The sequence below is a fragment of the Rana temporaria genome, chromosome 9 (genome assembly GCF_905171775.1).
Source record: "Rana temporaria chromosome 9, aRanTem1.1, whole genome shotgun sequence".
In the NCBI taxonomy this organism is placed as follows: Eukaryota; Metazoa; Chordata; class Amphibia; order Anura; family Ranidae; genus Rana; species Rana temporaria.
Window position 1 is genome coordinate 39,103,266 of NC_053497.1, and position 27,057 is coordinate 39,130,322.

The window sequence follows — 27,057 nt, forward strand, 5'->3', positions numbered from 1 at the left end:
TATGAGGAGAGGCCTGTCACATGATTGCAGGGGTGTATTCAGGTTTTGTGCTGCCCTAGGCCTGACTAAACTCGTGCACCCCCTAATTTAAATATGACCCACCCCTTCCTGTCAAGGCCACACCCCTTGCGGTTTAAGACCCACCCTGAAATTTTCAAGTGGGGACTCTAGTTCTGATGGCCTGGGGGGGGGGGCAGTGGATTCCTTTAATTTGCATAGATTTCCTCTCACTTCCTGTTTGGCTATGGGACATGAAGTGAAGGGAAATCTCTGCAATGTGACAGGGATCTTAAAAAATTCGAAGCGACGCCCCTCCCCCCCCACACAGTTGCAGAATGACAACCGCCCGCAAACTGGAAGCAGTGCAGACGATTTATGGGGATGCTAAACTAATTTGCCCAACAGTGTAGCGCAAGCCGGCGGGGACACTGTCCGTGCTGCCCCCCTGCAAAGTGCTGCCCTAGGCCTGGGCCTTGTTGGCCTAGGCCAGGATACAGCATTGCCTATGAAAGTCCTATGACAGGCTTACTCCTCTCTAAACTTTTTCCCCAGTCATTAGATTGAGCAGATCTTCTATTGCTTCACTGTTCTGAAGTTCTCTATTGCTTCTGGTGGCCATTTTCTCAGAAGGACCATAAGGTCATTGTCTCATAAACCTATATAAATATATATGTAGTGTGCAAACATACAATCATACACTATATACAATATATATATATATATTTACCTGGCCCAATCGGGAGTTCAGCAGAGTTGCCATTTCTTGAAGAAGTTTCAAATAGGAAATGAACTTCTTGTCTTCATAGTCAAATCTCTCTCCAAATACAATGGAACAGATGACATTGGAAACAGACAATCTTAGCAAATACATTGGGTTTATTGGTTTATCTGTAATTACACAAGCAGAACCAGTCAGCATTTTTGTCACCAACATCAGTATCTAGAATTTGGTAAATCATTTCAAATGTGTGAGGACCTTGGGTAAATACTAAGGGCTAGATTCACATAGAAATGCCCAGGCGCAGCATATCAGAGATACGCTACGCCGCCATATCTTAGCTGGCTCTAAGTCGAATCCAGGAAGATTTTGCGCCGTAAGTTACGGCGGCTTAGTGTATCTCTCGGCACGTAATTCAAATCGGCGGGTAGGGGGCGTGATTCATTTAAATGAAGCGCGTCCCCGCGCCGATTGAACTGCGCATGCTCCGTTTCGAAATTTCCCGCCGTGCTTTGCGCGAAATGACGTTGCACCAAACGTCATTTTTTGAACTTAGACGCGAGTTACGTCCTTTCCTACTCACGGACGACTTACGCAAAAAAAATTTTTTAATTAGACGCCATACTTTAACATGCCCCAAATACGCCCCAAAATAGCAGCTTTATCTTTACGCTGGGAAAAGCCGACTAGCAACGACGTAAGGGAATGCGACGGCCGTGCGTACCTTCGTGGGTCGACGGAAAAAGCTAATTAGCATACCCGATGCGGAAAACGACGCGAACTCCACCCAGCGGGCGCCGAAGTATTGCACCTACGAAGCCGTACGCCTGTCGGATTGAAGCCAGAAGCCGTCGTATCTTGGTTTGAGGATTCAAACTAAAGATACGACGTGGCAAGTTTGAAAGTACGCCGGTGTATCAGTAGATACACCGGCGTACTTGCTCTGTGAATCTGGCCCTAAATGATTACAGATTAATCTGACATAAAGGACAAGCTGAAGGTTCAGTCTGAACACAAGCCTGGCTGTTTTGGCATTTGGGTGAACACCTGAACATTTACCCATTCATCGGGGATAAATTTTAGTGTGTACCAGTGACATCATTGACCAGATATATTCATGTCCAAATTTAGTTAATTATGTCACCTGAGAGACCCCGCCCCTTTGTATTTATCAGCTGTTAGACCCCTTTCACACCGAGGAGTTTTTCAGGCGGTACAGCGCTAAAAATAGCGCCTAAAAAAGGCCTGAAAAACTCCTGCCCAGCAACCTCAATGTGAAAGCCGGAGGGTTTTCACACTGAGGCGATGCGCTGGCAGGAGAGAAAAAAATCTCCTGTCAGCAGCATCTTTGGAGCGGTGAGAGGAGCGGTATGTATACTGCTCCTTCACCGCTCCTTCCCATTTAAAACAATGGGAAACCGCGGCAATACCGGTCCTCCAAGGGCATAGAGCCGAGTCGGGGCCATTTTGCGCTCACTCAACTTCCTGCCTATTCATCTGACGGCTCGGATCATTTCCAGGTCTACTGACTACTCCGGTAAATGTGGAAATTACCAGAAAGTGGTGCGGGGGGCTGCCCCTAAAAGTGATCCCATGGCAAATCAGCCACTAGGATTACTTTTAGCAGATGTTGAATCACCCACAGAAAAAAAATTATACCAGGGTTATATATACTGTGGGCAGTCAGCAAGTGGTTAAAACTATACAGCCTAAACTACACACATCATATAAGGGGCATAACTGAGGTTCCTTCATTATAAATTAGTTCCTACTGTGTACTGCACTCATTTCAGAGGCAGCTGTCAATCATTAGAAGCCCAACAATTACAAGGATGCCCATATTTTAGCCCCATGCATGTTCAGACTTTTTGTATAACACTTCTCATACCATGAGATTTAATCCAGGTAGTCATTAGCATATTCGATTATACTGTCACAATAGGGACCTTTCAAAGATGGTGTTAGAATATGAATAGTTTAGACCAGGGTTCTCCAAACTTTCTAAACAAAGGGCCAGTTTACTGTCCTCCAGACATTATGGGGGCCGGACTGGGGCCATTGGCAGTAGAAATTATCCTGGCATCAGTAGGATTAAACAATGCATCATTGTACTAGGTATAGGAATCAGACCCCGTCATTGGCGTCAGTGGGAGGAATAGTGCCCTATCATTGAAGTTAGTGGGAGAAATAGTGCCCTATCATTGGTGTCAGTGAGAGAAATAATGCCCCATCATTGATGTCAGTCAGAGGAACAGTGCCCTGTCCATTTCGATCAGTGGGAGGAATAGTGCCCCATCATTGGTGTCAGTGGGAGGAATAGTGCCCAGAGGCGATTCTGTTTGAATGTTTTGCGCTATATAAGTGTCTCACTCACTCACTCATTGTGCTCTATGAGAGCAATAGTGCCCCATTGTTGGTGTCAGTGGGAGGATTAGTGCTCCATCGTTGGTGTCAGTGGGATTAATAGTGCCCCATTATTGGTATCAGTGGGAGCAAAAGTGCCCTGTCATTGCGATCAATGGGCGGAATATTGCCCCATTGTTGGTGTCAGTGGAAGCAATAGTTTATTGTATCAGTAGAAGGAAAAAAAAACAAGGGCCAAATAAAGGCAAGCTAAGAGCCACATCTGGCCCCTCTGCTGCAGCTTGGGTAATTTCATGTACAAGTGGGTTTGGAGTCACCCATGTGCAATTTCAGCATTATTTCCACCTGCCTTTGATCTTCATAAATCTGTCCCTGAGACATAGAGCTTCCTCTTGGATCCTTTCCTCCACACTCCTCTTCCCCATCCCAAAATTTCTCAGTGTTGTCAGTGAAAAGCGGCGCAGCGTCTTCCATCTCTCTCCATTGCTCATAATGACCCCTAAAAAATGTGAAAAGTTTTATACATACAGCTCTTAAAGGCTCCTTATAATTCAAACATTTTAAACAATTGCCTATTGACTCCCTTTGCATTGCATGAATCTCAGCAGGGACACTATCAGTATGCATGTGATGTGTGTTCTCACAATCTCTCTGTGGGTTTATACTTACAGTATGAAAATATACTGATCATTTAAAGGATTAGTTTATCTTTTTAAAATTAACACTCTACATCCTCCCCACCCCCATCTTCCTAGTCCCTGCATTACTTACCTCCATGAGTGATTTGCTGTCAGTGCCCATGCAGCCGGTGTAGTGGTCTGGGGATTGGAGATCCCCACTTTTCTCTCACTTCTATCTGCAGGGCTTCCGGGGTGAATCAGAGTGATTTTCTGAGCTGGCAGTGACCAATCAGAATCCCCCTGACCCATCCCAGAAGCCCTGCAGAAGGAAGGAGGCGAGGAGCAGGGATTTCAAATCCCCAAACTGCTACACCAGCTGCCTGGCCGTGAAATCTCAACACCTACAAATATTATATAAAGGGCACCAACCTTCAAAATATTTTTAGTAGCCGTCCCTTGTATTAAACCACTAAATTAATTAAAAATTATAGAGTTAGGTGCTACTACTATACTTAGTGCTTACAAACCTAAAGAAATGTGACAAAAACTTGTTGTGACACTAAAAAAATTACAAAATGTATAGTATAGCAAACTTCTATCAGTGTCAGACAGCACTTAGCAAAGTCTGGGGAAACTTTTTTTGTAGCCTTTCCATAAAGGACCTCTCGTAAATCCTGTCTAGTAACAAAATAAACACTGTCGGCTATATTCACGTACGGCGGCGTATCTTTCTCCCAGCGTACCGCATCCCATTTGCACTACGCCGACGTAAGATAGTGAGGCAAATACTGGCCCAGATTCTCGTATATCGGCGCATCCTTATGCGGGCGTAGCGCATCCAAAATGCGCTACGCCATCACAACTTAGAGAGGTAAGCTCCGTATTCCCAAAGCACCGGCGTTCAAATTTGCGCCGGCGTAGTGGAAATTCGTGGGCGTATGTGGGCGTAAGTGAAAGTAGGAAGGAAGTGGGCGTGATACATTTAAATGAACCGTGACCTTATGCAAATGATGGTCTGAACGGACGGCGCATGCGCCGTCACGTGACCGGGTGTCCCCCACCCCTATGCGCATGCGCACAACGCGATTGGCGAGTTGCTCCAACCAAGTGCATAAATACGCCCAGACATGCGCCCATCGTGTGCAAAAGTACACCTGTTAGTTTACTGTTGGTGGTGAGCTTACTTTTGCAGTGCTTTGCCATGTCTGCTGAGCGTACAAGGAGAAGGAAAAAGAATTTCTCTCATGATGAGAGGGCCATCATTCTCGCAGGCATGGAGAGGCACTATGACCGCCTCCATGGGTCCAGGAGTAAAACTACAAGCAAGGGGCGAAGGGATGAGATCCTGCAGAGGATAACGGATCAAGTGAATGCTGTGGGCAATGAGGCGAGGAGGCCCCATCATATAGGCAAAAAAATAAATGATCTTAGGAGGAGGGTCAAGGACAAGATGGCCCTCATGGCGAGGCATGCCAGGGGCACTGGTGGGGGACCTGCCTCAAGGATCCGTCTGACACCAGATGAGGAGGTAGTTGCCCGGTGCCTTACCAGGGTGCAAGTTGAGGGAATGCCGGGCTATGATTCTGTTCATCCGCCCTTGAGGACAGGTAAGTGTTTATTTCAACTATCTGGTGTGTAGCATGTGTGTGGGGGGAGGAAGGGAATATGTGACAAGTTTGTGGGTCCACCAACATGTGAATGTTTTGTGTCATCCACAGGTGTCCAGGATGAAGCTGGCCCGTCTCGTGCCCCTGCCCGTCCCACACCATCCCCTAATGCTGATGCCCCTGCCCGTCCCACACCATCCCCTGATGCTGATGTCCCTGCCCGTCCCACACCATCCCCTGATGCTGATGTCCCTGCCCGTCCCACACCATCTTCATCTGATGAAGATGCCCCTGACCCCCAGGGAAGGCAAGCGGCATTGGTGGAGGAGAGTGGTGGCCACGCCTCCATTGAGGAGGTTCTGCAGGATGCGGAGCATTTGGGGGAGGAGGTGTCACTGTCCCTTTTCATGGAGGATTTGGGAAGCTTGGCTGGTCCATCCCGGACCTCAAGCCCACAATCCTCCATATCCTCGGACTCCATCTCCAACCCAGCCACTCCCTCTGTCTCCATCCCCAACCCACCCCCTCCATCTAATCCCTCCCCCTATGCCAGGCCTGAAGCCTCTCGTGGACCAAGGAGGTCAACGCCGAGAACCAGGGGGGTACCCGAGTTGCTGTCTGTGACCCTGACCACTGCGCAGGAAGACCAGACCCGCCTTATGGGTGCGATGGGCCAGGACTTCACTCGAGTGGCTGACAGCCTTGGGGAGAGGGGACATGTCACCGATGTGATTCAGGACATTGCAGGCAACACCACTGCAATTATCACATGTTTGCGGGATCTCGAAACCACCACAGCAAGCCTGGTGAAAGAGGTGCAGACCCTAAATGAGTCTGTCCAGGGGCACACAGCTGCCATTGTTGGTGTTCAAACCGAGACCAATAACCTCCTAAGGAGGATAGCGGTGGCATTAGAGGGCAGGCCTCCTGCCCCGGTGGATGCTCCTCTGCCTGATGCAACCCCCCCCCCCCAACCAGGCAGTTGAGGAGCCGGGGCCGTGGCCGAAGGCAGGCCAATTAGTTATTTTTTCGTGATGATTATTGCTCGTGTAAAGAGTTTTTTTCTATATTTTTCTAAGTATTGCTCTGGTAAAGAGTTTTTTATTTATTTTTCTAAGTATTGCTCTGGTAAAGAGTATTTTAAGTTATTGTTGACAAATGCACACGGTGAGGCGTGCAGAATAGTGTGACTGGTGTGAGAATGGGGGGGGGGGGTTGACACTCCTGCCAGCAAAGGGGTGTCACCCTCTGCCGTGTGAAAGGTGTATGAATGTACAGTAACATAATTGGAGCCTTGGCGCGGCGTTACTGCTCCCTAAAACAATGTGGTTTGATTGGGTCTAATCCAATTCGATGTGCATGTGGGGGGTGTGTGCTAGGGACCACAGTGGTGTGCACGCGTGCATTCACATTGTGCCATTTTTAATGTGTGTGTTTAACGTTCAAAGAGACGTTCAACGAGGCATCTCCTGATTGCTGATCCCTCAGCAGACGGGGTACCCTCAGGCAGGGGGGGATTGTCGGGTTGGGGGCTCAGGTCATCACGTAGTTCAATCTCCAGGCCCTTTCTCACTGCGAAGTTGTGCAGAATGCAACATGCCCCGATGATCTTGCACACAAAGTCTGGGGAATACAACAGGGTCCCCCCAGACTTATCCAGGCATCTGAAACGGGACTTCATTTGGCCAAAGGTTCGTTCCACCACTGCACGGGTACTTATGTGTGCAGCATTGTAGTTTTCCTCTCCTGGGGTTTGTGGGTTCCGGAATGGGGTCATTATATGAGGTCCAAGTGCATATGCCGAGTCACCTGGAAGGGAAAAGACAGGAGGATGTTAGTCATGCATGTGTCCCTCGTAATGTCTGCGTCATGGGGGGGACAGTCATACCTGACACCCATGTCACTCACCAACCAGCCAGCTGTCCCCATACACGTTCTGGTCAAACTCCATTGGGATGTCGCTTTGGCGGTAGATGAAGCTGTCATGACAGGATCCGGGGTGTTTGGCACGGACGTGCCATATGAGGCCATGGGCATCCACGATCACCTGGACATTGATAGAATGCCAGAGCTTCCTATTGCGGAATAGGTGCTCTGTGTCACGGGGGGGCTGTAGTGCCACATGGGTGCAATCAATGGCCCCGATGGTGCGTGGGAATCCTGCAATTCTGACAAAATCTGCCCTTGCCTTATTCCGCTGGACCTCCTGGGTGGGTCTGACGATTTGGTTGGACATGTGTCTCAGGATTGCGGGGACAACCTGGTGCACACATCTGCTCATGCTGGTTTGTGACATCCCAGCCACACCTCCACTTGTGCGCTGAAAAGATCCAGTGGCCAGGAAGTGGAGTGTTGCCAGGACCTTGATCAGTGGCTGCACTGCATGTGAGCGGTGTGTTGGGCTGGTAAGGTCATCCTGCAGGATTGTGGTTATTTCCTGGATGGCTTGAGTATTAAATCTGAAGAGGCGATACACCTCTGCTTCCCCGATGGTCAAGACGTCTAATGGCGTTCGGTAAAAACGCTGCCGTGCCCTCCTCCTTCTCCTTCTCATTCTAAGCGCCTGGGCGCACACTAGTTGTGCTATGACCATGCCTGCCCCTGGCATGTTGGCATACAGAAGTCTTGTCCTGCAAGTGTGGTTGCTCAGCTCGTCCGTAAGGGTGCTGCTAAAGCTGCTCTCCAGCTGACCTGCACACGTCTGGTGCAAAGTTGCCCCTGCTTTTATGAGGGGCAAGTTTACACCGGACGAACAGCTTACGCGCACCGCTCGTAGCCTGCGTCGGGCGGTCGTACGTTCGGGAATCTCCGTATATCCCTCATTTGCATATTTGATTATGAAATCAATGGGAGCGCTGGGCGTTCTCGGCGTAAATGTGCGCCTACGCTACGCCAGAGTACAAACGTTGCGCCGATCGAAACAAGACTAATTTCTGGCGTACCTGGTTCTGTGGGTATGGCGCACCGATACGATGGCGCATCTGTTCAATTGCGCCGCGCATATCAAGGTGCCCCGGCGTAACGCCTTTGAGAATCTGGGCCACTGTATTCACAAAGCACTTGCCTCCTAAATTACGTCGGCGTAGCGCAAATGGCCCGGCGTAACCCCGCCTAATTCAAAATAGGCAGGTAGGGGGCGTGTTGTATGGTAATGAATTCACGATTCATTACCATACATGTAAATGAAGCGCCGATCGTACGGCGCATGCGCGCGCATGCTCAATATCACATCGCAAATACTCCTTGCTTTCGACGTGAACGTAACCTACACCCAGCCCCATTCTGAATCGGCTTACGCAAACGACGTGAACAATGTGAAATTCGACGGCTGTCCCGACGTCCATACTTAACATTGGCTGCGCCATCTTTTTGGTGGTTTATCTTTACGCCTGAAAGCGCCTTACGTAAATGGCGTATCTTACATGCGACGGGCGAGCGTACGTTCGTGAATAGGCGTATCTACGTCATTTACATATTCTCGGCGTAAATCGACGTACACGCCCCTAGCGGCCAGCGTAAATATGCAACTAAGATACGACGGCGTAGGAGACTTACGCCGGTCGTATCTTAGCAACATTTAAGCGTATCTCAATTTGAGCATACCGCTTATAGATACGACGGCGTGGATTCGGACTTACGACGGCGTGGATTCGGACTTACGACGGCGTATCTACTGATACGCCGTCGTAAGTCTTTATGAATCTACCCCTGTATATATACATATATTTAAAAACACAGTGGAGACCACCACTGAATGAGTGTCTTCAGCACTTTATGAATTAAACTTTGTTAAGTGTTTTTCACTGTTCTGTTTTGTCATGTATTCTCTGTGAATATTTTCTTCCATTTTTATGTCCTTCGTTACAACAATATGAAAATCATTAAAGTGGAGGTTCACCCAAAAACTAAATTTTTAACATTAGATTGAGGCTCGTTTTGTGAAGGGGAATCGGGTGTTTTTTTTTTAATGAAAGCAGTACTTACCGTTTTAGAGATAGATCTTCTCCGCGGCTTCCGGGTATGGGCTGCGGGACTGGGCGTTCCTATTTGATTGACAGGCTTCCGACAGGCTTCCAACGGTCGCATACAGCGCTTCACAATTTTCCGAAAGTAGCCGAACGTCGGTGCGCAGGCGCCGTATAGAGCCGCACCGACGTTCGGCTTCATTCGGCTACTCGTGACGCGATGTATGCAACCGTCGGAAGCCTGTCAATCAAATAGGAACGCCCAGTCCCGAAGACCATACCCGGAAGCGGCAGGGAAGATCTATCTCTAAAACAGTAAGTACTGCTTCGATTTAAAAAAAACACCCGATTCCCCTTCACAAAATGAGCATCAATCTAATGTTAAAAATTGTTTTTCGGGTGAACTCCCGCTTTACTATATAACTAAAGGCAAAACTTGTATTTTAGTTTTGGATAGAGTGAAACTGGATTACAACACCTGTCAGGATTTTATTGCTGTCAATATCCTTGTTATGGAGATTCACCCTCTTTATTTCTCCTGTATACCAATATCACTGAAAGTGAAAGTAAAAGAAAATTCCAAATGTTGCATTATCCCCAAAACAGGAGGGGTTATCTTTCAATGGGGACACTAGTTCTGTAACCCTGGTGACAAAAAAGGAGTCTCTCACATTAGAGGGATTTTTTCAAATTTCCTGTTTTGGCTATGGGACATGAAATGAAGGAAAATATCCCCAATGTGGTAATGATAGCAAAAATAAACCATACAGGGTTTATAACCCTCCATTACTCATTAATCTAATCTCTCATTACTCTACTTTAAGCTGGATCTCTAATGCTCTAGTCTAACCCAAAGAAAGTTAAAGAGGTTGTAAAGGTTTGTTTTTTATTTTCTAAATAGGTTCCTTTAAGCTAGTGCATTGTTGGTTCACTAACCTTTTCCATCAATTTCCCTTCTAAATGTTTTGTTTTCTTTGTTTTCTTTGTCTGAATCTCTCACTTCCTGTTCCTCCTCAGTAAGCTGTTCTGGCTGATTAACCCCCATGGATGATGGTGGCAAGCTTACTGAGGAGAAACAGGAAGTGATAAATTCAGACAAAGAAAAAAAACATTTAAGCCCTGTACACACGATCGGATATCTGATGGAATCTAATTCGATAGATTTTTTCATCAGATATCCTATGAAGCTGTGAGGTACAACACATACGACGGCACTATAAAGGGGAAGTTCAAATCCAACGGAAATCCAGCAGATTTCGTGTTACCGGGTGTTAGTAAAAGTTTGGTGAGAGCCGATTTGCGCTTTTCAGTCTTCGTGCTTTTCAGTCTGTTACAGCATGACGAATGTGCTATCTCAATTACGAACGCTAGTTTTACCAGAACAAGCGCGTCCGTCTCCTAATTCAGTCTGAGCATGCATGGATTTTTGACCGATGGACTTCCCCACAGACGATCGTTTTTTTTCTATCGTTTTTTTAACGATAGGAGAAATTTAAAACAGGTTCTATTTTTTTTCACCAATGGGAAAAAAACAATGGGGCCCACACACGATCGGTTCGTCCGATGAAAACGGTCCATCGGTTCGTTTTCATTAGGCAAACCGATCGTGTGTACAGGGCTTAAGAAGGGAAATCAAAGGAAAAGGTAAGTGAACCAACAATGCACTAGCTTAAGACCCGGTTCACACTGGGGCGACACGACAGGCGGCTCACCGTCCCATTCAATGCTATTGAACCGTTCTAATAGGAGCAACGCAAGTCGCTCCGACTTAGAAAAAAGGTTCCTGTACTACTTCGGGGGCGGCTCGGGGCGACCTGCATTGACTTCTATGCAGAAGTCGTTTTGCAAATCGCCTCTGAAGTTGCAGAGTCGCCCCCGAAGTCGTGCCGCTGCTATGTGAACCGACTCTTAAGGAATCTATTTAGAAAATAAAAAATGAACCTCTGCAACCCCTTTAAAGAACGTAATGCTATTTTAAAGAGAGCTAACTTATTTTTTTATTTTTTTTTGTTTTTTTAAAGTGTATTTTGTGCGTGTACTCGAGAGAGGAGCCGGATTGCAGGAGTTGGGAGGCCTCCCCCAGAGGCAATCTGCCATCTTTCTCCATGCCCCGGGTGGCAATGGCGGGTGTGTGAGGGGGTCCTCCCACACAGCCCGCCCTACCTGCTCCGCTTTGAAGCTCAACGGGGCAGAGGGACTCCCTATAAGGGAGTGAGAGGATTAGCCCGCTCAACCAGCCCCATTAGTCCTTCGCCTCTCTTTTAGAGACCGCGTGGTCAAAGTGCGTGTGTTAACCCAATTTAGAGTGCGTGTGTAGGTGTGGTGGCTTTTTGTGGGAGGGGGGTGGGCGTACTAAGCACAGGCTTACCTTGCATAGCACCCCCACCGGGAGCCGGGCTGAGACCACCAAACTCAATTCACATGAAGCCGAGACCGGGATCCGAACCTCTAGCTACAGAGGTGAATGGCTTGTCAGCACAGTGCCAATCGCGTTGAGCCACCGCAGCTCCCTAACTAACTTATTTTTAACTCTGTTACATTTCTGTCTGGATGTGGCAGGCTGAGGGTGCAATCATTCAAGTCTATGTACTCTTTAAAGTGCTGAGTAATATGTATGTGCTATATAAATACTACAAAAAAATAAGATTTTGTGCACCTCACGATGACTGATGCTTTTTATGAGTTGCGAAGCCCTTACACCTAATATAGAATGTATTGATTCTAAAGATGCCTATCAAAAACATCCTTCATGAATTCAGAAAGTAAATATAAACTGTTTGTTTGTTTATTGGGCATAGCCCTTGGTGTATATATTTTTTGATGGGTTAGAGGTTTTCTAGCTTTGATTTCTACCTTCCCAATAGAATTATCAAGATGCCTTAAGCTGAACTGATAAGGCCCAAACTTGCCTCTATATTGTTTTCAGTTGATGATACTCTGTTGAGGATCGTTCATTTATGGGTACACCTTGGGGCAAAAACAGGGGCGGACTGACAACTCATGGGGCCCCCGGAAAATAGAAGATTATGGGGCCCCTGGACTTACAGATGGCCACCACGCCAGGAGGCAGTGCAGAGGCGGGGCAGCTAAAATCTCGGGATTTTCACATCAAAAGCATGTCGGTTTCGGACATATCAGGGACAGATCTAAAAAAAACATAGATTTTTACATACTGTCCCTGGTTTTACTGAGCCTGGCAACCCTGATGGGGCCCCCTAGTGGCATGGGGCCCTCGGGCAGTGCCGAGTGACTCAATGGTCAGTCCGCCCCTGGGCAAAAACAATCTTCTCCTAATAAAGCTCTTTAAACTAGTTGGAAAATTCATGGGTACCTTGTGACACCTTTGTGGGGATGGTGGCATATGAGGACCATTTTTGGGTCCTAGGCTGCTGAACCTCTGATAATGATGCGGATGCTGCCTTTCAGATGGACAATTAGTGGTTGTTGGGGAGGTGCAATTATAACAAACAGTTCCTTGATCAAGTGATGTATTATTAACCATTATTAGCTAGGAAAATAATATACAGCCAAGACCAACCTTAATAATCTGCCTTGGGATGAAGTGTAATCACATTGACTCGTAGTGGCTAGCAAAATCGGCACCAATAAATGAGAAACCAGGTTTTCTCAAGCCAGTTTATTACTGTCTATTTAGTTTGGATCTAATCACGAGATTCTGCCTAAGCCCTGAAGAATTGGGAGACCACATATCAACAAACTTTATCTATCTATCAAACTACATTCCTAATAAAGAGTTTTAGCAAATCACTTGATCATGCAACTGTTTGTAATAGACATTTGCTACACAACCACTTTTAATCGTTAAGGTTACTCATAATTAGTGTATTGCGTGTGCATTGCTTCAACCCATTAGGTCCCTGCATAATTGAGAACAGGAAGTTGACCCTCTGCCTGTAATTTTCAGGAATATATTTGTTTCATAAATGGGCAGATTAAGTCCTTTTGATCTACCAGAATTAGTGTTTTGGTGTCTGATCCTATGACCCCCTCTTGTCCCAAAACAACAACGTAAGTGGTTTGCCAGAAAAGAAAAAAAACTATTCCAATAGGTGATGGTTTCAAACTTAGTTCAGCTTGTCAATCTGCTGACTAGCCAAGATGGAAAAATAGGAAGTTTGGGTTCTTCATGCGTGCTTCCATGTTAAATGTGGACATTTGAACCGATTGCCGATTGCCTTATGAACTCACGACCCGGTCGGGTACTCCGTGACCGCGGGACCCGTGGACCCGATCGCCGCCGGTGTCCAGGGATCGGGTCACAGAGATGAAGAACGGAGAGAGGTAAGTGTGAACAAACCTTTCCCCTGTCATAGGGAACGAGGATCAGTGACATCACACGCCAAGCCACGCCCCCACACAGTAAGAATCACTCCCTTAGGGCACACTTAACCCCTTCAGCATCCCCTACAGGTTAACCCCTTCACTGCCAGTGTCATTTTCACAGTAATCAGTGCATTTTTATAGCACTGGTCGCTGTAAAAATGACAATGATCCAAAAATAGTGTCAAAAGTGTCCGATGTGTCCGTCATAATGTCGCAGTCACAATAAAAATCGCTGATCGCCGCCATTACTAATAAAAAAAAAAATTAATACAAATGCCATAAAACTATCCCCTATTTTGTAGATGCTATAACTTTTGCGGAAACCAATCAATAAACGCTTATTGTGATTTTTTTTACCAAAAATATGTAGAAGAATACGTATCAGCCTAAACTGAGGGGAAAAAAAAATATTTTATAAAATTGTCGCTCAATTTTTGTTTATAGCGCAAAAACTAAAAACCGCAGAGGTGATCAAATACCACCAAAAGAAAGCTCTATTTGTGGGGAAAAAAAGACGTCAATTTTGTTTGGGAGCCATGTCGCACGACCGAAAAATTGTCAGTTAAAGCGACGCAGTGCCGAATCGCAAAAAAATGGTCCGGGCTTTAAGTGGTTAATCTCACATTTGAGTTACAGTGATTACAGTTTTAATGACTGTCTTTAAATTAATTCTAAATGATTACAACTGCAAGTGTATCAACAAGGCACATATAAACAAGTTAGTCTCTAGTGAAAACATACAGTAGGATACTAATGTGGGATATATATTTTGTTTTTTGGATCTTACCAAAGTCTTTAAAGAATAATTCTGATAGATCCGTATCTCCTCTGTCACTGAACGCATCACTGTGATCAACCAGAGCCTCCTTCACAGCATCATACCCAATCAGCACGATCGCTCGATATTTGGACATGTAGAGTGTATACACGGGTCCGTACTTTTCACTTAGCTGTTGATAGAGATTTGTATTTGTAAAAAGAGTTGTAAAGGTTCAAGAAAAGCTGGGACTGTGTGGATATGACCTAATGTGCTTCTATGTAATGTAGCTCTAATCCCTGCAAGGGCCGCTATATTTGTCCCAGGTTCTTCTCCTAAATAAGTCCAATGACAGCCAGGCACACAGCAACAGTCACTCCACTGGCTCAATAAACAGTATAGGGGTTACCTTTTACATTTATTGCTGTTTAACTTAGATAGGGCATGGAAGCTGTGGGATACTCCGTAGAAACTAATCAGTAGATTTAAGACACTCTTCACTTTCACACAACTTCTCAAAGTGGCTCCTCCAGCAGTAGCCCAGAAATTGGACAGTACCATGACACCTTCAGCAGTGACCCAGGCCAGACAAGCACTAGTATTAGTGGGTTGGAGATATCAGCATCAGCAGTCACTAGGATCTCTTTGTTTGAGTTTATACTCACAGTGCCCCTGAATGCTTGGATGCCTCCCTCCAGCATCAGGCAGACAACTCATCAGTGAATCTTCTAGACCAGATCCACAATGAAATCCTTAACTTCAGAGGATTTAGCAAAATAGCCCCCCCCCCCCAGCTCTGCCACAGATGGGACCTCTATGATAGCAGGTGAAACCTGCTGCTGGGCTGCTCAGAAGGGCCCTTCAGGCTGGGAACTTCTCCTCATAGACCAGGGGCGGATCCAGGGGGGCAATGGGGCAATTGCCACCCCCGAATAATTAGTTTTTAACAAGAAAGAGAAATTAGTTTTAGTTGCGGAACTTGCGTTCGTCGTGGAATCTGGGCGGCTCCGCGTGGGAGTGACAGAGCAGGTGGCTCCATGGGTGTGTGACAGCGTGGGCTACCGGGTGCCTCGGTGTGTGGGCTGGCGGCTCGCCCTCAGCTCGGTGGTGAGTGAGAGTCAGAGAGTGGGCGGTCAGCTGGTCGGCTCTGTGGGTGAGCGGGCAGCTGGCCAATCAACAAGCCGGCAGCCAGGGGAGCATAGAGATGACATTATCTCACACCGCCCCGCGCCTGCCCTGCAACCCTACAGTAACTTCCGCCCTCACTGTGCAGGCAGAAGAGAGATTACATCATCTCTCTGCTGCCTGACTCTGACAAGCAAAACACCACCTTAACAAGTGACAATCCACAAGGTGTGGCAAGTGACAATCTGCATCTGGTGGCAGGTGACGTGGTAAGTGACAATCTGCATCTGGTGGCAGGCAAGTGACATTCCGCAACTTGTGGCAAGTGACAATCCCCAACTTGTGGCAGGTGATGTGGCAAGTGACAATCCGCAAACATGTGGCAGGTGACGTGGCAAGTGACACACTCGAGGCTTCCACTGATTCTGCATTATGGTGAGTTGAACCATTTAATTTGATATTACAATGTAGTAATATAAATAATGCACTTCAATCATCCTGACACCATAACAACCATAGTGCCGTGATCATTGAAGCGCTAACAGTAATTTCCCTGATAAATTTCCCCCCCAAAAAAATATTTTCTGGTAGTGCCCCTCCCGAGACTAGACTCTGGATCCGCCCCCTGTCATAGACAATAACAGGGCAGCTCCAGGCTTTCAACTTTTTATTCACAATCCCAGCCACCATCTGGTCACACTTTCAAAGGATTGGCCGAGCCAACATAAATATTCAGCTGCTGATTCGCTTCATCCAGCCCACTACATTCTAGAATCCTCCAGAAGGCAGGGGGAAGCAATCAAACCTGCAGCCAGTTAAACCCATTACAGACCAAATCAATCACAAGCTGCTCAACTGATTACAGGAGTGCCACAAAAACTATATTTACTGAACCTAACTAGCAGCTTATCTAGGAGGCTGCTACACTAACAACTTCCCTGATGTCTCTAGGCTTGACACAAGCCTAGCCTAGCAAGCCCTCACTCACATCATTGCCAGGACCCATCTCAGCTCATTTCTCCTGTGCAACATATTTAGTCATTTGGTACCTGCTATGTGTGCTTCATTTTCTTTACTGTTTGAAAAGGCAGAGAAGATTGTACAAGTTTATGAAGGTATGTGCGTCCCATTGAACATCTTCTAGCCTGGAGGGTGTCAGACTGTTCCTGCACATCTGACCACCCCCTAAAATCTAAAGCCAGCCTTCAACAGTATAGTGACAATGGAATAAAGAAGATAACATTGTTTCTTTCCAATTTTTCTTCTAACATATGCAAAAAATCTTCCCATGAGATAATATGTGCATTTATGTACATATTATTAGCTGGATGCCCAGAGTCAGGGCAGGCATCACAAATTTTGGGGAAGGGTATCTGTAAGGGGCCCTGGGAATCATTGGACCCCTTAGGCCTCATACACATGACCGAGTTTCTTGGCAAAAACCTGCAAGAAACTTGCTGGGAGAATTTTTTTTGCAGAGGAAACCGGTCATGTGTACATTTTCGTCGAGGAAACTGTTGAGAAACTCGACGAGCCAAAAAGAGAGCATGTTCCCTATTTCCTTGACGGGAATGGAGAAAATTGGCTTGTCGAGTTCCTCGACAGCCTAACAAGGAACTCGACGAGGAAAACGATGTGTTTCGCCAGTCGAGTTTCTTGGTCGTGTGTACGAGGCTTCACAGGTGTAATGCAAAAGATAAATAACTAAAACAAAATAAAAAATAAACGGGAGGGGGGCTAAACCATTGGGCCCCTTACAGGTGTAATGCAAAAAAAATATATTAAATAAAAAAAAACGGAAGGGGGGCCAGCCGGGGTTTTTACAGGTGTAATGCCTGTACCCCCCCTGATGGTGGCCCTGCCCAGAGTAGTGATTCCGTGCAACGGAGAGGAGGGGGAGACGAGCTGGGCTTCATTCCCACACATCGCTGGACCCTGGGACAGGTGAGTGTCCAATTATTAAAAGTCAGCAGCTGCAGTATTTGTAGCTGCTGACTTTTAATATTTTTATTTTAGTAGGAACTCAGCTTTAAGAAAAATTATCTATATTTTAATAGGATATCTTAAACATTAGGATTCTATCCTTGTGTCTTATTTTATGATTTTATAAAAGTAAAAACAATTGCTTTTAAATTCAAGTGGCTAGAAAAGTGTGTGTATTAAGATACCATTAAGATATCATCAAAAAAACAATATACTGTATCCTCCTGTATATAATAGACTAATTCCTGTACTGTAAAGCAGGTACTTTCATACATCATGAATTATTTCCAGATGACCCAATTTATCCCAAGGCCCAGGGACGTATATTTAGAGTAAATTAAGACCAGAGTTGGAATGCCCCCCGCCCTCCCCTCTTTTTCCCCATGTCTTCTTGTTGACCACTTCATGTTGTTATTGTGGCATCCTCATTGGACATTCTGGGGTGGCACAGGTAGGGGATCATAAGAGAACCTATTAAAGCAATCTAGCACCCAGGTAATCAATCCACAGCTCTTAATAAGTTATGGGAGTGTTTTCTGCTTATCCTTAGCGTTTTCGCCATAATTTTGGTACATATGTGAGTCATAGACTGTAAAAGGTAGCACTTTAAGTTGTCGTTTTTGACATTCCTGAGATATTTTGTCCTAGAATAAAAGATCAGTGGATTGTTTTAGATTATCCTGCATAATAATTATTCTTACCTTCACCAGAGATTGTGGCATTTCAGTGGTACTAATCTGAAGAATATTCCCCAGAAATGGCAGAGGGGTCGGCCCTGGTGGCAAGTCTTTCTTCTTTACATTCATCCACCATTTAATGAGGTAAATCAGAAGAGTGATCGCAGAAGCGATGAGAAGTGTTGTGCTGATATTCACCGCCATCCTGACAGTCTCTCTGCACTGTCTCCAAATCACGAACTGTTGTTTTCATTCCCGAGGAGAAGCTTGGCAGCATTCCAACTATCATTTGAGGACAAATTGGGTGTGTTGGAGTTTGGTTCAGTTACAGACTTATTGCATAACAGATTGTAAAGCTATGCTAATCATTACTAACCCTAACAGATGCAAATCTGATATATTTATGAAATAAACTTTCATGTATTATCCAGGAGTAAACAAGTATGAAAGAAATGGCGTTTTAAGGTGTTTGAAAACCCTTTTTTATAACTTTATGCTACAGGTAAGCCTATAGTAAGGTTTACCTGTAGCTACCCAGGATATCTCCTAAACCTGCACGGTTTAGGAGATATCCCCCTGTGTCTGCATGTGCTGAAGTCATCGGCACATGCGCACTGGGGCAAACTCAAGCAATGACACCGTGCCGTTGACCGCTGCGGGGGCTTCGATCGCAGGTAAGTAATACATAATAAGCTAGTATGCTATGGATACTAGCTCATTATACCTTTGTCTTGCAGGGTGTTTTTTCTTTTTTTTTCTGGGGGGGTTTACTTCCTCTTTAAGCAACTATTTTGTACCTGGAACCCAGAGCTTCACCCAAACCCTTCTCAAATACATTGACTAAACCCATATACAGTACAGTAATATTACTCATAAAAGCCCTCTTGGAGCTCCTCCCACTTGACCAGTACCCCCACTAGCAAGCCGATTGCTAGTGATTCATGCTCACTCCCCAGCTCTGCTCTATGCGTCCATAAGACACAGAGTTAAAGCTCGGTTTAGCCCACACTCTCTCTGCACTGGATATGATTGACAGCAATGGGAGCCAATGGCCCCCACTGCTGTCTCAGCCAATAAGGAGAGGGAGTCCCAGGACAGCTATGGCTCTCATGCACATCGCTAGATCGAAGGAGAGCTCAGGCAAGTAGTAGGAGGGCTGGGGGGGGGGCAGCACACAAAGGGTTTTTGTTTTTTACCTTCATGCATTCTATTCCTTTGGCCCCCCCCCCTGTCAGTTTTTTTAGGCGGACCCAATTAGACCATTCATTGCCCCCTACGGAACAGCGACATCCAATCCAATCCTATCCTTCGGGTTTAAACAGACAGGCAGTCCATATTATACATATGAGGCTATAGCAGTGGCGTAGCGTGGGTTGTCAGCGTCCAGGCCAAGGCTATTAATTTGCGCCTATCCCACAGTGGATGACAGTGTCCGAGGATGGAGCTGCTGTTACACTCCACCTGCAGCCCTCGACATCCACCCAAGCAGCTGGACATCTCTCCTGCAGACTCCATACTATTGCACCACAGGCATCTCCGTCTCACTCATATCAGCCGTGGCCCTTCACAGAGCCCGAGCGAGAACCAACACTCCTCAGATGACAAGCACCTTCTTTACTTCCTAAAGTGAGTTTTTTTTCACCATTATTTTCATCATCAATTTTTATTGTGTCTTCCCTTTTACATCCAGAAGGCTGGCACTCTCTTGCTCTACTCGCGCTCACTTCATATAGGTATTCAGGGCCTATCTCTTATGCCCCATACACCCGATCAGAATTTCCGTTGGGATAAATTTCATTCAAGCTGTCTTGCATACACACCAAATTCCAAAACGCGGTGACGTAAAACACTATGACGACCCGAGAAAAATGAAGTTCAATGCTTCCCAGCATGCGTCGACTTGATTCTGAGCATGCATGCTTTTTTTCTGTCGGAGTTCCATACAGACGAACAGAAATTCCGATTTTTTTTTATCGAAAAAAAAAGAGAACATGTTCTCTTTCTAAGTCCACCGCAATTTCTGATGGAAAAACTCAGATGGGGCACACACACGGTCGGAATATCCGATGAAAAAATTCTGTCTGACTTTTTCAATCGGAAATTCTGATCGTGTGTACAAAGCCTTAGAGGAGCTGCCCCCACTTGTGTTCCACCTACTCCTTTGTCCAACCGTTCCCTCTGATTTGAGCCCCCCGCCGTAGTTGCTTCTTCATTATCTTCTGTGTTAAATGATGAATCCTGCTATGTAATGCATGTCCCTCAGGGCATTCGGCATGTAAGGGTTTACAATTTAACATTATATAGGCAGGATTAATCATTTTACCTCTTACATGCCAAATGCCCTGAGGGATACATTACAAAATAGGCAGGAATCATCATGAAACTGTTAAATGATTAATCCTACTATGTAATGCACCATGCAGCATGCATGTCCCACAGGGCATTTGGCATGAAGAAGTTAGCTGGCGCATGCGCAGATGCGGGTCTCAGGCATGCATGCTTGCTGCAAGCTGTAACATGTGGCGTGTGACTCTTAGGCCCGGTACACATGGGCAAACATGTACGATGAAACCGGTCCGTCGGACCGTTTTCACCGTACATGTCTGCCAGAGGGCTTCTGTACGATGGCTGTACTAACCATCGTACAGAAGTCCGCGCGTAAACAATACGCGGGGCGTGTCCGCGTCGTCGCGGCGACGATGACGCGGCGACGTGGGCGGGCCTGCCATTTAAAGGCTTCCACGCATGCGTCGAAGTCATTCGACGCATGCGAGGGACGGCGGGCGCTCGGACATGTACGGGAGGTCTGTACTGATGACCGTACATGTCCGAGCGGGCAGGATTCCAGCGGACGGTTTTAAAACACGTCCAGGAATATTTGTCTGCTGGGAAAAGGCCCGGCGGGCAAATGTTTGCTGGAATTCGGCCCGCTCGCGCCTACACACAACCGAACATGTATGCTGAAACTGGTCCGCGGACCAGTTTCAGCATACATGTTTGGTCGTGTGTACGGGGCCTAACTGTTCTCTCTCTTTTTTTGTCTCACATTGATCTGCTCTGCCTCTGCCATACTGCCAGACTGGCTGCCACAACGGGGAAATGATCGGAGATCAGGTCCGGAGGAGAGAAGGAGAAGCAAGGCGGGACTCCAGGAGCAATCTATGTGCATGCGGACAGGCCAGCCCCTCCACCGCACATAACCCAATTCGCCCAATCACAGGGTGCCACCCGCCCAATCTGAGACTGAACATGCCGGCCAGAGAGCAGTGACAGGGTAAATAGGAATAAGGACAGAGTGATACACACTGACATGGGATTTTGCCCTCCTAATTGTTGCTCCTGGGGCCGCAGCCCCCTTCACCCCCCACGCTACACCACTGGGCTACAGTATATACGACAATATTATAATTTATGTGACATTTATCTCTTTTCAATGTAAAAAAATTATTGAAAAGGCTATACATTCCTTGCTTATATTCCTCTAAAAAATCTTATCATCTACACTCCACTAACATAAACTCAGATCACCTAAACTAGGATGATATTTCCTATCAGGTGTAAAGTACTCTGAGTGTACAAATATGTCCCAATCACAATGAATAATCAGCTGTTTTCACTGCCTTCCATAAAATGACTCAACCTGTAGACCTAACTGCTGAACAATGAAGTGCTGATGGAGCAGTATATTGTAGGTATCAAAGTGTTAATTGTAGCAATAAATATGGGTAATTATGGTTATTTGTCAATTTTCAATACACAGCGATATCGCCACCTCTTAATAACAAAATGGTACACCACTAACTCATAAACAAATTCTTATACAGTCATCTAGTGAATATAACAAGTCCCATTTATCCAATGTAATGTGCTCTTGTCATAAACAGTTCACCAGTGCTGTTCTATATTGGATACACTCTTCTTTGTGCTTCATGCAAGAAAACATGGGCTCTCCCCCCACATACCAGAGAGCAATTGACCCTATGCCTTTCAGCAATGAGTCAAACTGCACTTTTGGATTTCACCCTCACGGTATCATCTGTGGTTTTCAATAGATGTCACCCTTTCTCCGCTCTTGAGATACGAAGAGAGGAAATGGATAGCCGCACTCCAATAACCAAAAAGGTTGTCTTTTTATTCAAACGAACAGCAAATACATCACTTCACAAGGTCACAGCAAAGGAACAGGGGAACAGCCGATGCGTTTCGCACTGAGCTAGTGCTTAATCATGGCTATGCTATGCCTCTCTTCGTATCTCATGCATGGTCAGTGCATTGCCAGCACCCACGGTATCCTGAGTCAGTCTACTCTACATAGCGACCCATCTGGAGCGGTGATCCTCTTCTTTCTCCGCTCTTGTTCTTCTTCCTTTCCTCCGGCCTCAGTGGCTAAATCAACCCAACGGGGATCTTGTATTTTTTTGTTGCAGTCATTTACACAAGGGGAAACCATCATAGCGCAGTGACCTTCATTTATTGAAAATAAGTTGCCATTGCACTTACTGTACATTGATAGAACAAGGGATCACATGAAAACCTGTAAGCACCACCACCGTGTGTGCTCCATGGGAAGGAAGTGACATCACTGGAAGTCCTTGTGGACGTGTTTCATCTTGCCAATCAACGTTATTTAACCATTTCAAAACCATGCAAATTATGTCATTTCTCATATACATGGTAAAATCTAAATTTTCTTTGCTAAAGAATTACCTAGAACCCCCAAACATTATATATTTTTTGAAAGCAGAGACCCTAAAGATTAAAATGGTGGCTGCTGCAATTTTTTATGTTGCAATCATTTTTTAAACGCAAATGTTCTGGAAAAAATACACTTTAATGAAGTTTAATGCACACGACACAATATGCTACTGTGCAAAAGTTTAGGCAGTTGTAAAAAAAATGCTGTAAATAAAGAATGTTTTCAGAAATAGAAGTGTTAATAGTTTATTTTGATCAATTAACAAAATGGAAATGAACAGAATAGAAATCCAAATCAATATTTTGACATCAAAACAGCATAAATTCTTCTAGGTACGCTTGCACAGTTTTTGAAGGAACTCGGCAGGTAGGTTGTTTAAAGCATCTTGGAGAACTAACCGCAGACTGTCTGTGGATGTAGGCTGCCTCAAATCCTTCTGTCTTTTCATGTAATCCCAGACACACTCAAGGATGTTGAGATCAGGACTCTATGGGAGCCAAACTATCACTTCCGGGACTTCTTGCTCTTCTTTATGCTGATGATAGTTCTTAATGACATTGGCTCTATGTTTAGGGTCGTTGTCCTGCTGCAGAATAAATTTGGGGCAAATTACACACCTCCCTGATGGTATGGCCTGTTGGATAATTATCTGCCTGTATTTCTCAGCATTGAAGTGATTGAACCCCGACCCGGCCCCACCCCCTTTTTCCCCTGATTGGCTAGCGTACTTTGATTGACAGCAGCTGGAGCCAATGGCACCGCTGCTGGAGAATCTCGGACGGCTAATACGCTTGTGGACATCGCTGGACAGAGAGGGACCACAGGTATGTATTAGGGGGGCTGCTGCACACAGAATGCTTTTTATCTTAATGCACAGATTGCATAAGATAAAAAAAAAAAACCTTCTGCTTTCACAACCCCTTTAAGAGCTGTCACTTGATCTTGACAAAATCTTCAACTCCATTTGCAGAAATGCAGCCCCAAACATGCAAGATACATCCACCATGCTTCACTGTTGTATCGTTTTCTAGCCCTTCACAAACAAACTGCCTTCTGCTATAGCCAAATATTTCAAATGTTGACTGATCAGCCCAGGGCCTCTGCTGCCATTTTTCTGTGTGCCAGTTCTTATGTTTTCATGCATAGCTAAGTCACTTAGCCTTGTTTCCACATCAGGATATGGATTTGTTGGCGGCAATTCTTCCATGAGGACTACTTCTGGCCAGACTTCTCTAGACAGTAGATGGGTGTACCTGGTGTCCCACTGGTTTCCGCCAGTTCTGTGCCTGTGGCACTGCTGGACATCTTCCAGTGTCAAAGGGAAGTAAACATGATGTGTTTTTCATCTGCTGCATTAAGTTTCCTTGGCCAACCACTGCATCTACAGGCATCGTTGCCCGTTTATTTGACCTTCCATTCTATGCATTTAGGTAAAAAACCCTCTGTGTGCTGCTCCCCCTTATACTCACCTGAGCTCCTTCTGGATCCAGCAATGTGCATAAGAGCCTCGGCTATCCCAGTGCTCCTTCTCAATGTCTGAGACAGCAGCGGGGAGGCATTGGCTCCCATTACTGTCAATCATAGTCAGTGAGCCAATGTAGAGAGAGCAGGGGGCAGTGTCTTATGGATGCATAGAACAGGGCTCAGGAGCATACATGCACCAGTGCCCCCAAAGCAAGTAGCTTGCTATGTGGGCACTGGTCGAGGGGGAGGGGCCACGAGTGCCAGAGGGGGACCCAAGTAGAGAAGGATCGGGGGCTGCTCTGTGCTAAACCATTTCACAGAGCAGGCAAGTATGACATGTTTGTTGTTTTTTTTATATATAAAAAAAGCCAAACCTTTAATACCACTTTAATGTTTAGAGAAAGTTGTGCAATATTTGCATTTTGTAGTTTGATTTCCTGTTATTTTTCAATTGGTGTTATTATTCTATGTAGAATTTTAATAGGATGACTGATTTATTACAGTATAGTGCTAATTTAGTTCTAATTTGTTTGTTTAAATTCATGGTTATTGTATATAATGGCTTAATTTAATTGTTATTTTTTTTTTTTTTTTAGGTTTTTATAGTGAAATACAAATAAGTAAGGCAGTATGGTCATGTATAGTAGGGTATAGCATTTAAAAAATTGACATATTCATTGCCAAAAATGAACAATTAACTTAATTTAAACTTGTTTCAATATCACTCCCCACTGGGTGGGATGACCGGTTGCCTCTCCAATTGCATAGAATGAAAGAGCCTAGTGTGTGCTACACATGTTGTCTGACATCTGTTTCTACAGGTAAATTGGTATCTCTCTTGTTCTAATTGGCAACTTTATTGCTGTGTCTTTTCATTTGATATTGTGATTTTGTGTTGTTTTGTTGAGTCAATTCACAAGCCATCCTCAAGCTGGTGAGGGTGCAGCTAGGGCAAGGTAATTAGATTTTTTAAATTTAACCCAGGGACATATTTTTTTTTACTAGTAATGGCGGCAATCAGAAACTCTCTGCCCGTCGCCGCCGCCGCCCGCCTCACAGCCTGTCAAGTCTTAAGCTTTGTACACACCAGTGTTGCCAACCGTCCGTATTTTTACAGACAGTTCGTAAAAACGGGCACTTTTTTGCCCCGTTCGTAAATGTCTGTGGTTGCGGGAATGTGCCAGTAAAAATAGCCGAGATCGGTTCGGCTTGGAACTGCGCATGGAGATTGGAGGCAGGGGGTGATTGGAGGCAGGGGGTGATGGTGGCTATGATGGCACCGCAGAGGGGGATGGAGGCAGGGGGCAATGAAGGCAGGGGGGAGATTGGAGGCAGGGGGAGATTGGAGGCAGGGGGTGTTAGTGGCAGGGGGTGATTGGAGGCAGGGGGTGTTGGTGGCACTGCAGAGGGTGGGGGATGGAGATAGAGGTTGTTGGTGGCACCGCAGAGGGGGATGGAGGCAGGGGACGATGGAGGCAGGGGGAGATTGGAGGCAGGGGGAAATTGGAGGCAGGGGGAGATTGGAGGCGGGGGAGATTGGAGGCAGGGGGAGATTGGAGGCAGAGGGAGATTGGAGGCAGGGGAAGATTGGAGGCAGGGGGAGATTGGAGGCAGGGGGAGATTGTGGCACCGCAAAGGGGGGTGAAGGCAGGGGGTGTTGGTGGCAGAGGGGGATGGAGGCAGGGGGTGATGTGACTAAATAATTTGCCCTTATTATATCGAAAATAACAAAAATATGTTTTTTTACCTTAATATCTACCTCAAATCACATTGCTATTTGCCTAGCGTAATTGTTTGTAGCCTAAATACTGAAATTTGCACCTAAAAATGTAATTTAGTAACTTTTGTGAAATGCCAGTAAAAACATGGCTGCGCCAGTAAATTTCGGGTGTCGTGCCAGTAAATTTCAATCAGGTAGGTTGGCAACACTGGTACACACGCTCGGTTTTCTCGGCAAGAACTAGCAAGAAAACTGCTGGCAGAGCTTTCTTGCCGAGTATACCGAGCGTGTGTACGAGGCTTTCAGGTTTCTCGTCAGGAAATCTGGTCAGAATCTCGACGAGAAAAATAGAGATCCAGCTCTCTATTTTCTCGTCTGGATTCTTGTCGGCCTGTTTCCCGACGAGAAACCCGAGAGTGTGTATACTTACCTGTCTCCGTGGAAACCCACGCATGCTCGAAATGACTTTGACGCATGCACGGTAGCTTCCACAGCATAGGTAGGGTGAAGCAAGATGGCGGCGACGGCATCGAATGTGATGAGCGCATGCTCGTCGTACGCAATGACGTCACCGCGTTCTTGCCTTTAAAAAGAACCGTGGTTCTTTTTAAAGGTCAGTGTGTACACTTGGGCGGCAAGAGATTCGTGTCAAGAATCTCATCAGGAAAAACAACGTTTTTTTCCTGACGAGATTCTGGCCCGTGTGTACAAGGCCTCACTCTCTGAGCCCCCGGGTACTACTGGGTGGGGTGCGGAGGAAGATCACTCTGCCAGGCAAGGCAAGGAGATAAGCAGGCAGGCAGCTGGCTGAGACTTGAGCCAAGGCAGAAGAACATGCGAGCAAAGCTGAATGGGCATGCGCCTGAAACTAAAGACATTTTCCCTCCTCTCCAATCAGCACATGATCATCAGAAGGGGGGACAGATAATGGAAAAAAATACACTCCCCTAAGCTAGTAGAGCGGGGGGGGTGTAATTCTGATTTTTTTTTTTTTAACTCTCCACTGACTGTCTTTGA

At 45.9% G+C, this 27,057-nt stretch overlaps 1 protein-coding gene across 2 annotated transcripts in view; it reads right to left on the minus strand.

Moving 5' to 3' along the window:
• The window catches only part of LOC120913359 (cytochrome P450 2H2-like), a 30,994-nt gene extending 12,574 nt beyond the window's left edge, over positions 1-18,420 (minus strand). The window contains exons 1-4 of one of the 2 annotated variants that reach the window (XM_040323238.1): positions 18,185-18,420; positions 14,406-14,568; positions 3,432-3,581; positions 728-888 (exon numbers count right to left, since the gene is read on the minus strand). In XM_040323238.1, coding sequence (XP_040179172.1) covers positions 728-888; positions 3,432-3,581; positions 14,406-14,568; positions 18,185-18,364 — 654 coding nt within the window. In that variant the 5' untranslated portion in view covers positions 18,365-18,420. The remainder of the gene's footprint in view (positions 1-727; positions 889-3,431; positions 3,582-14,405; positions 14,569-18,184) is intronic. The other variant, XM_040323236.1, reaches the window with a different exon arrangement.
• Between the last annotated feature and the right edge of the window lie 8,637 nt (positions 18,421-27,057).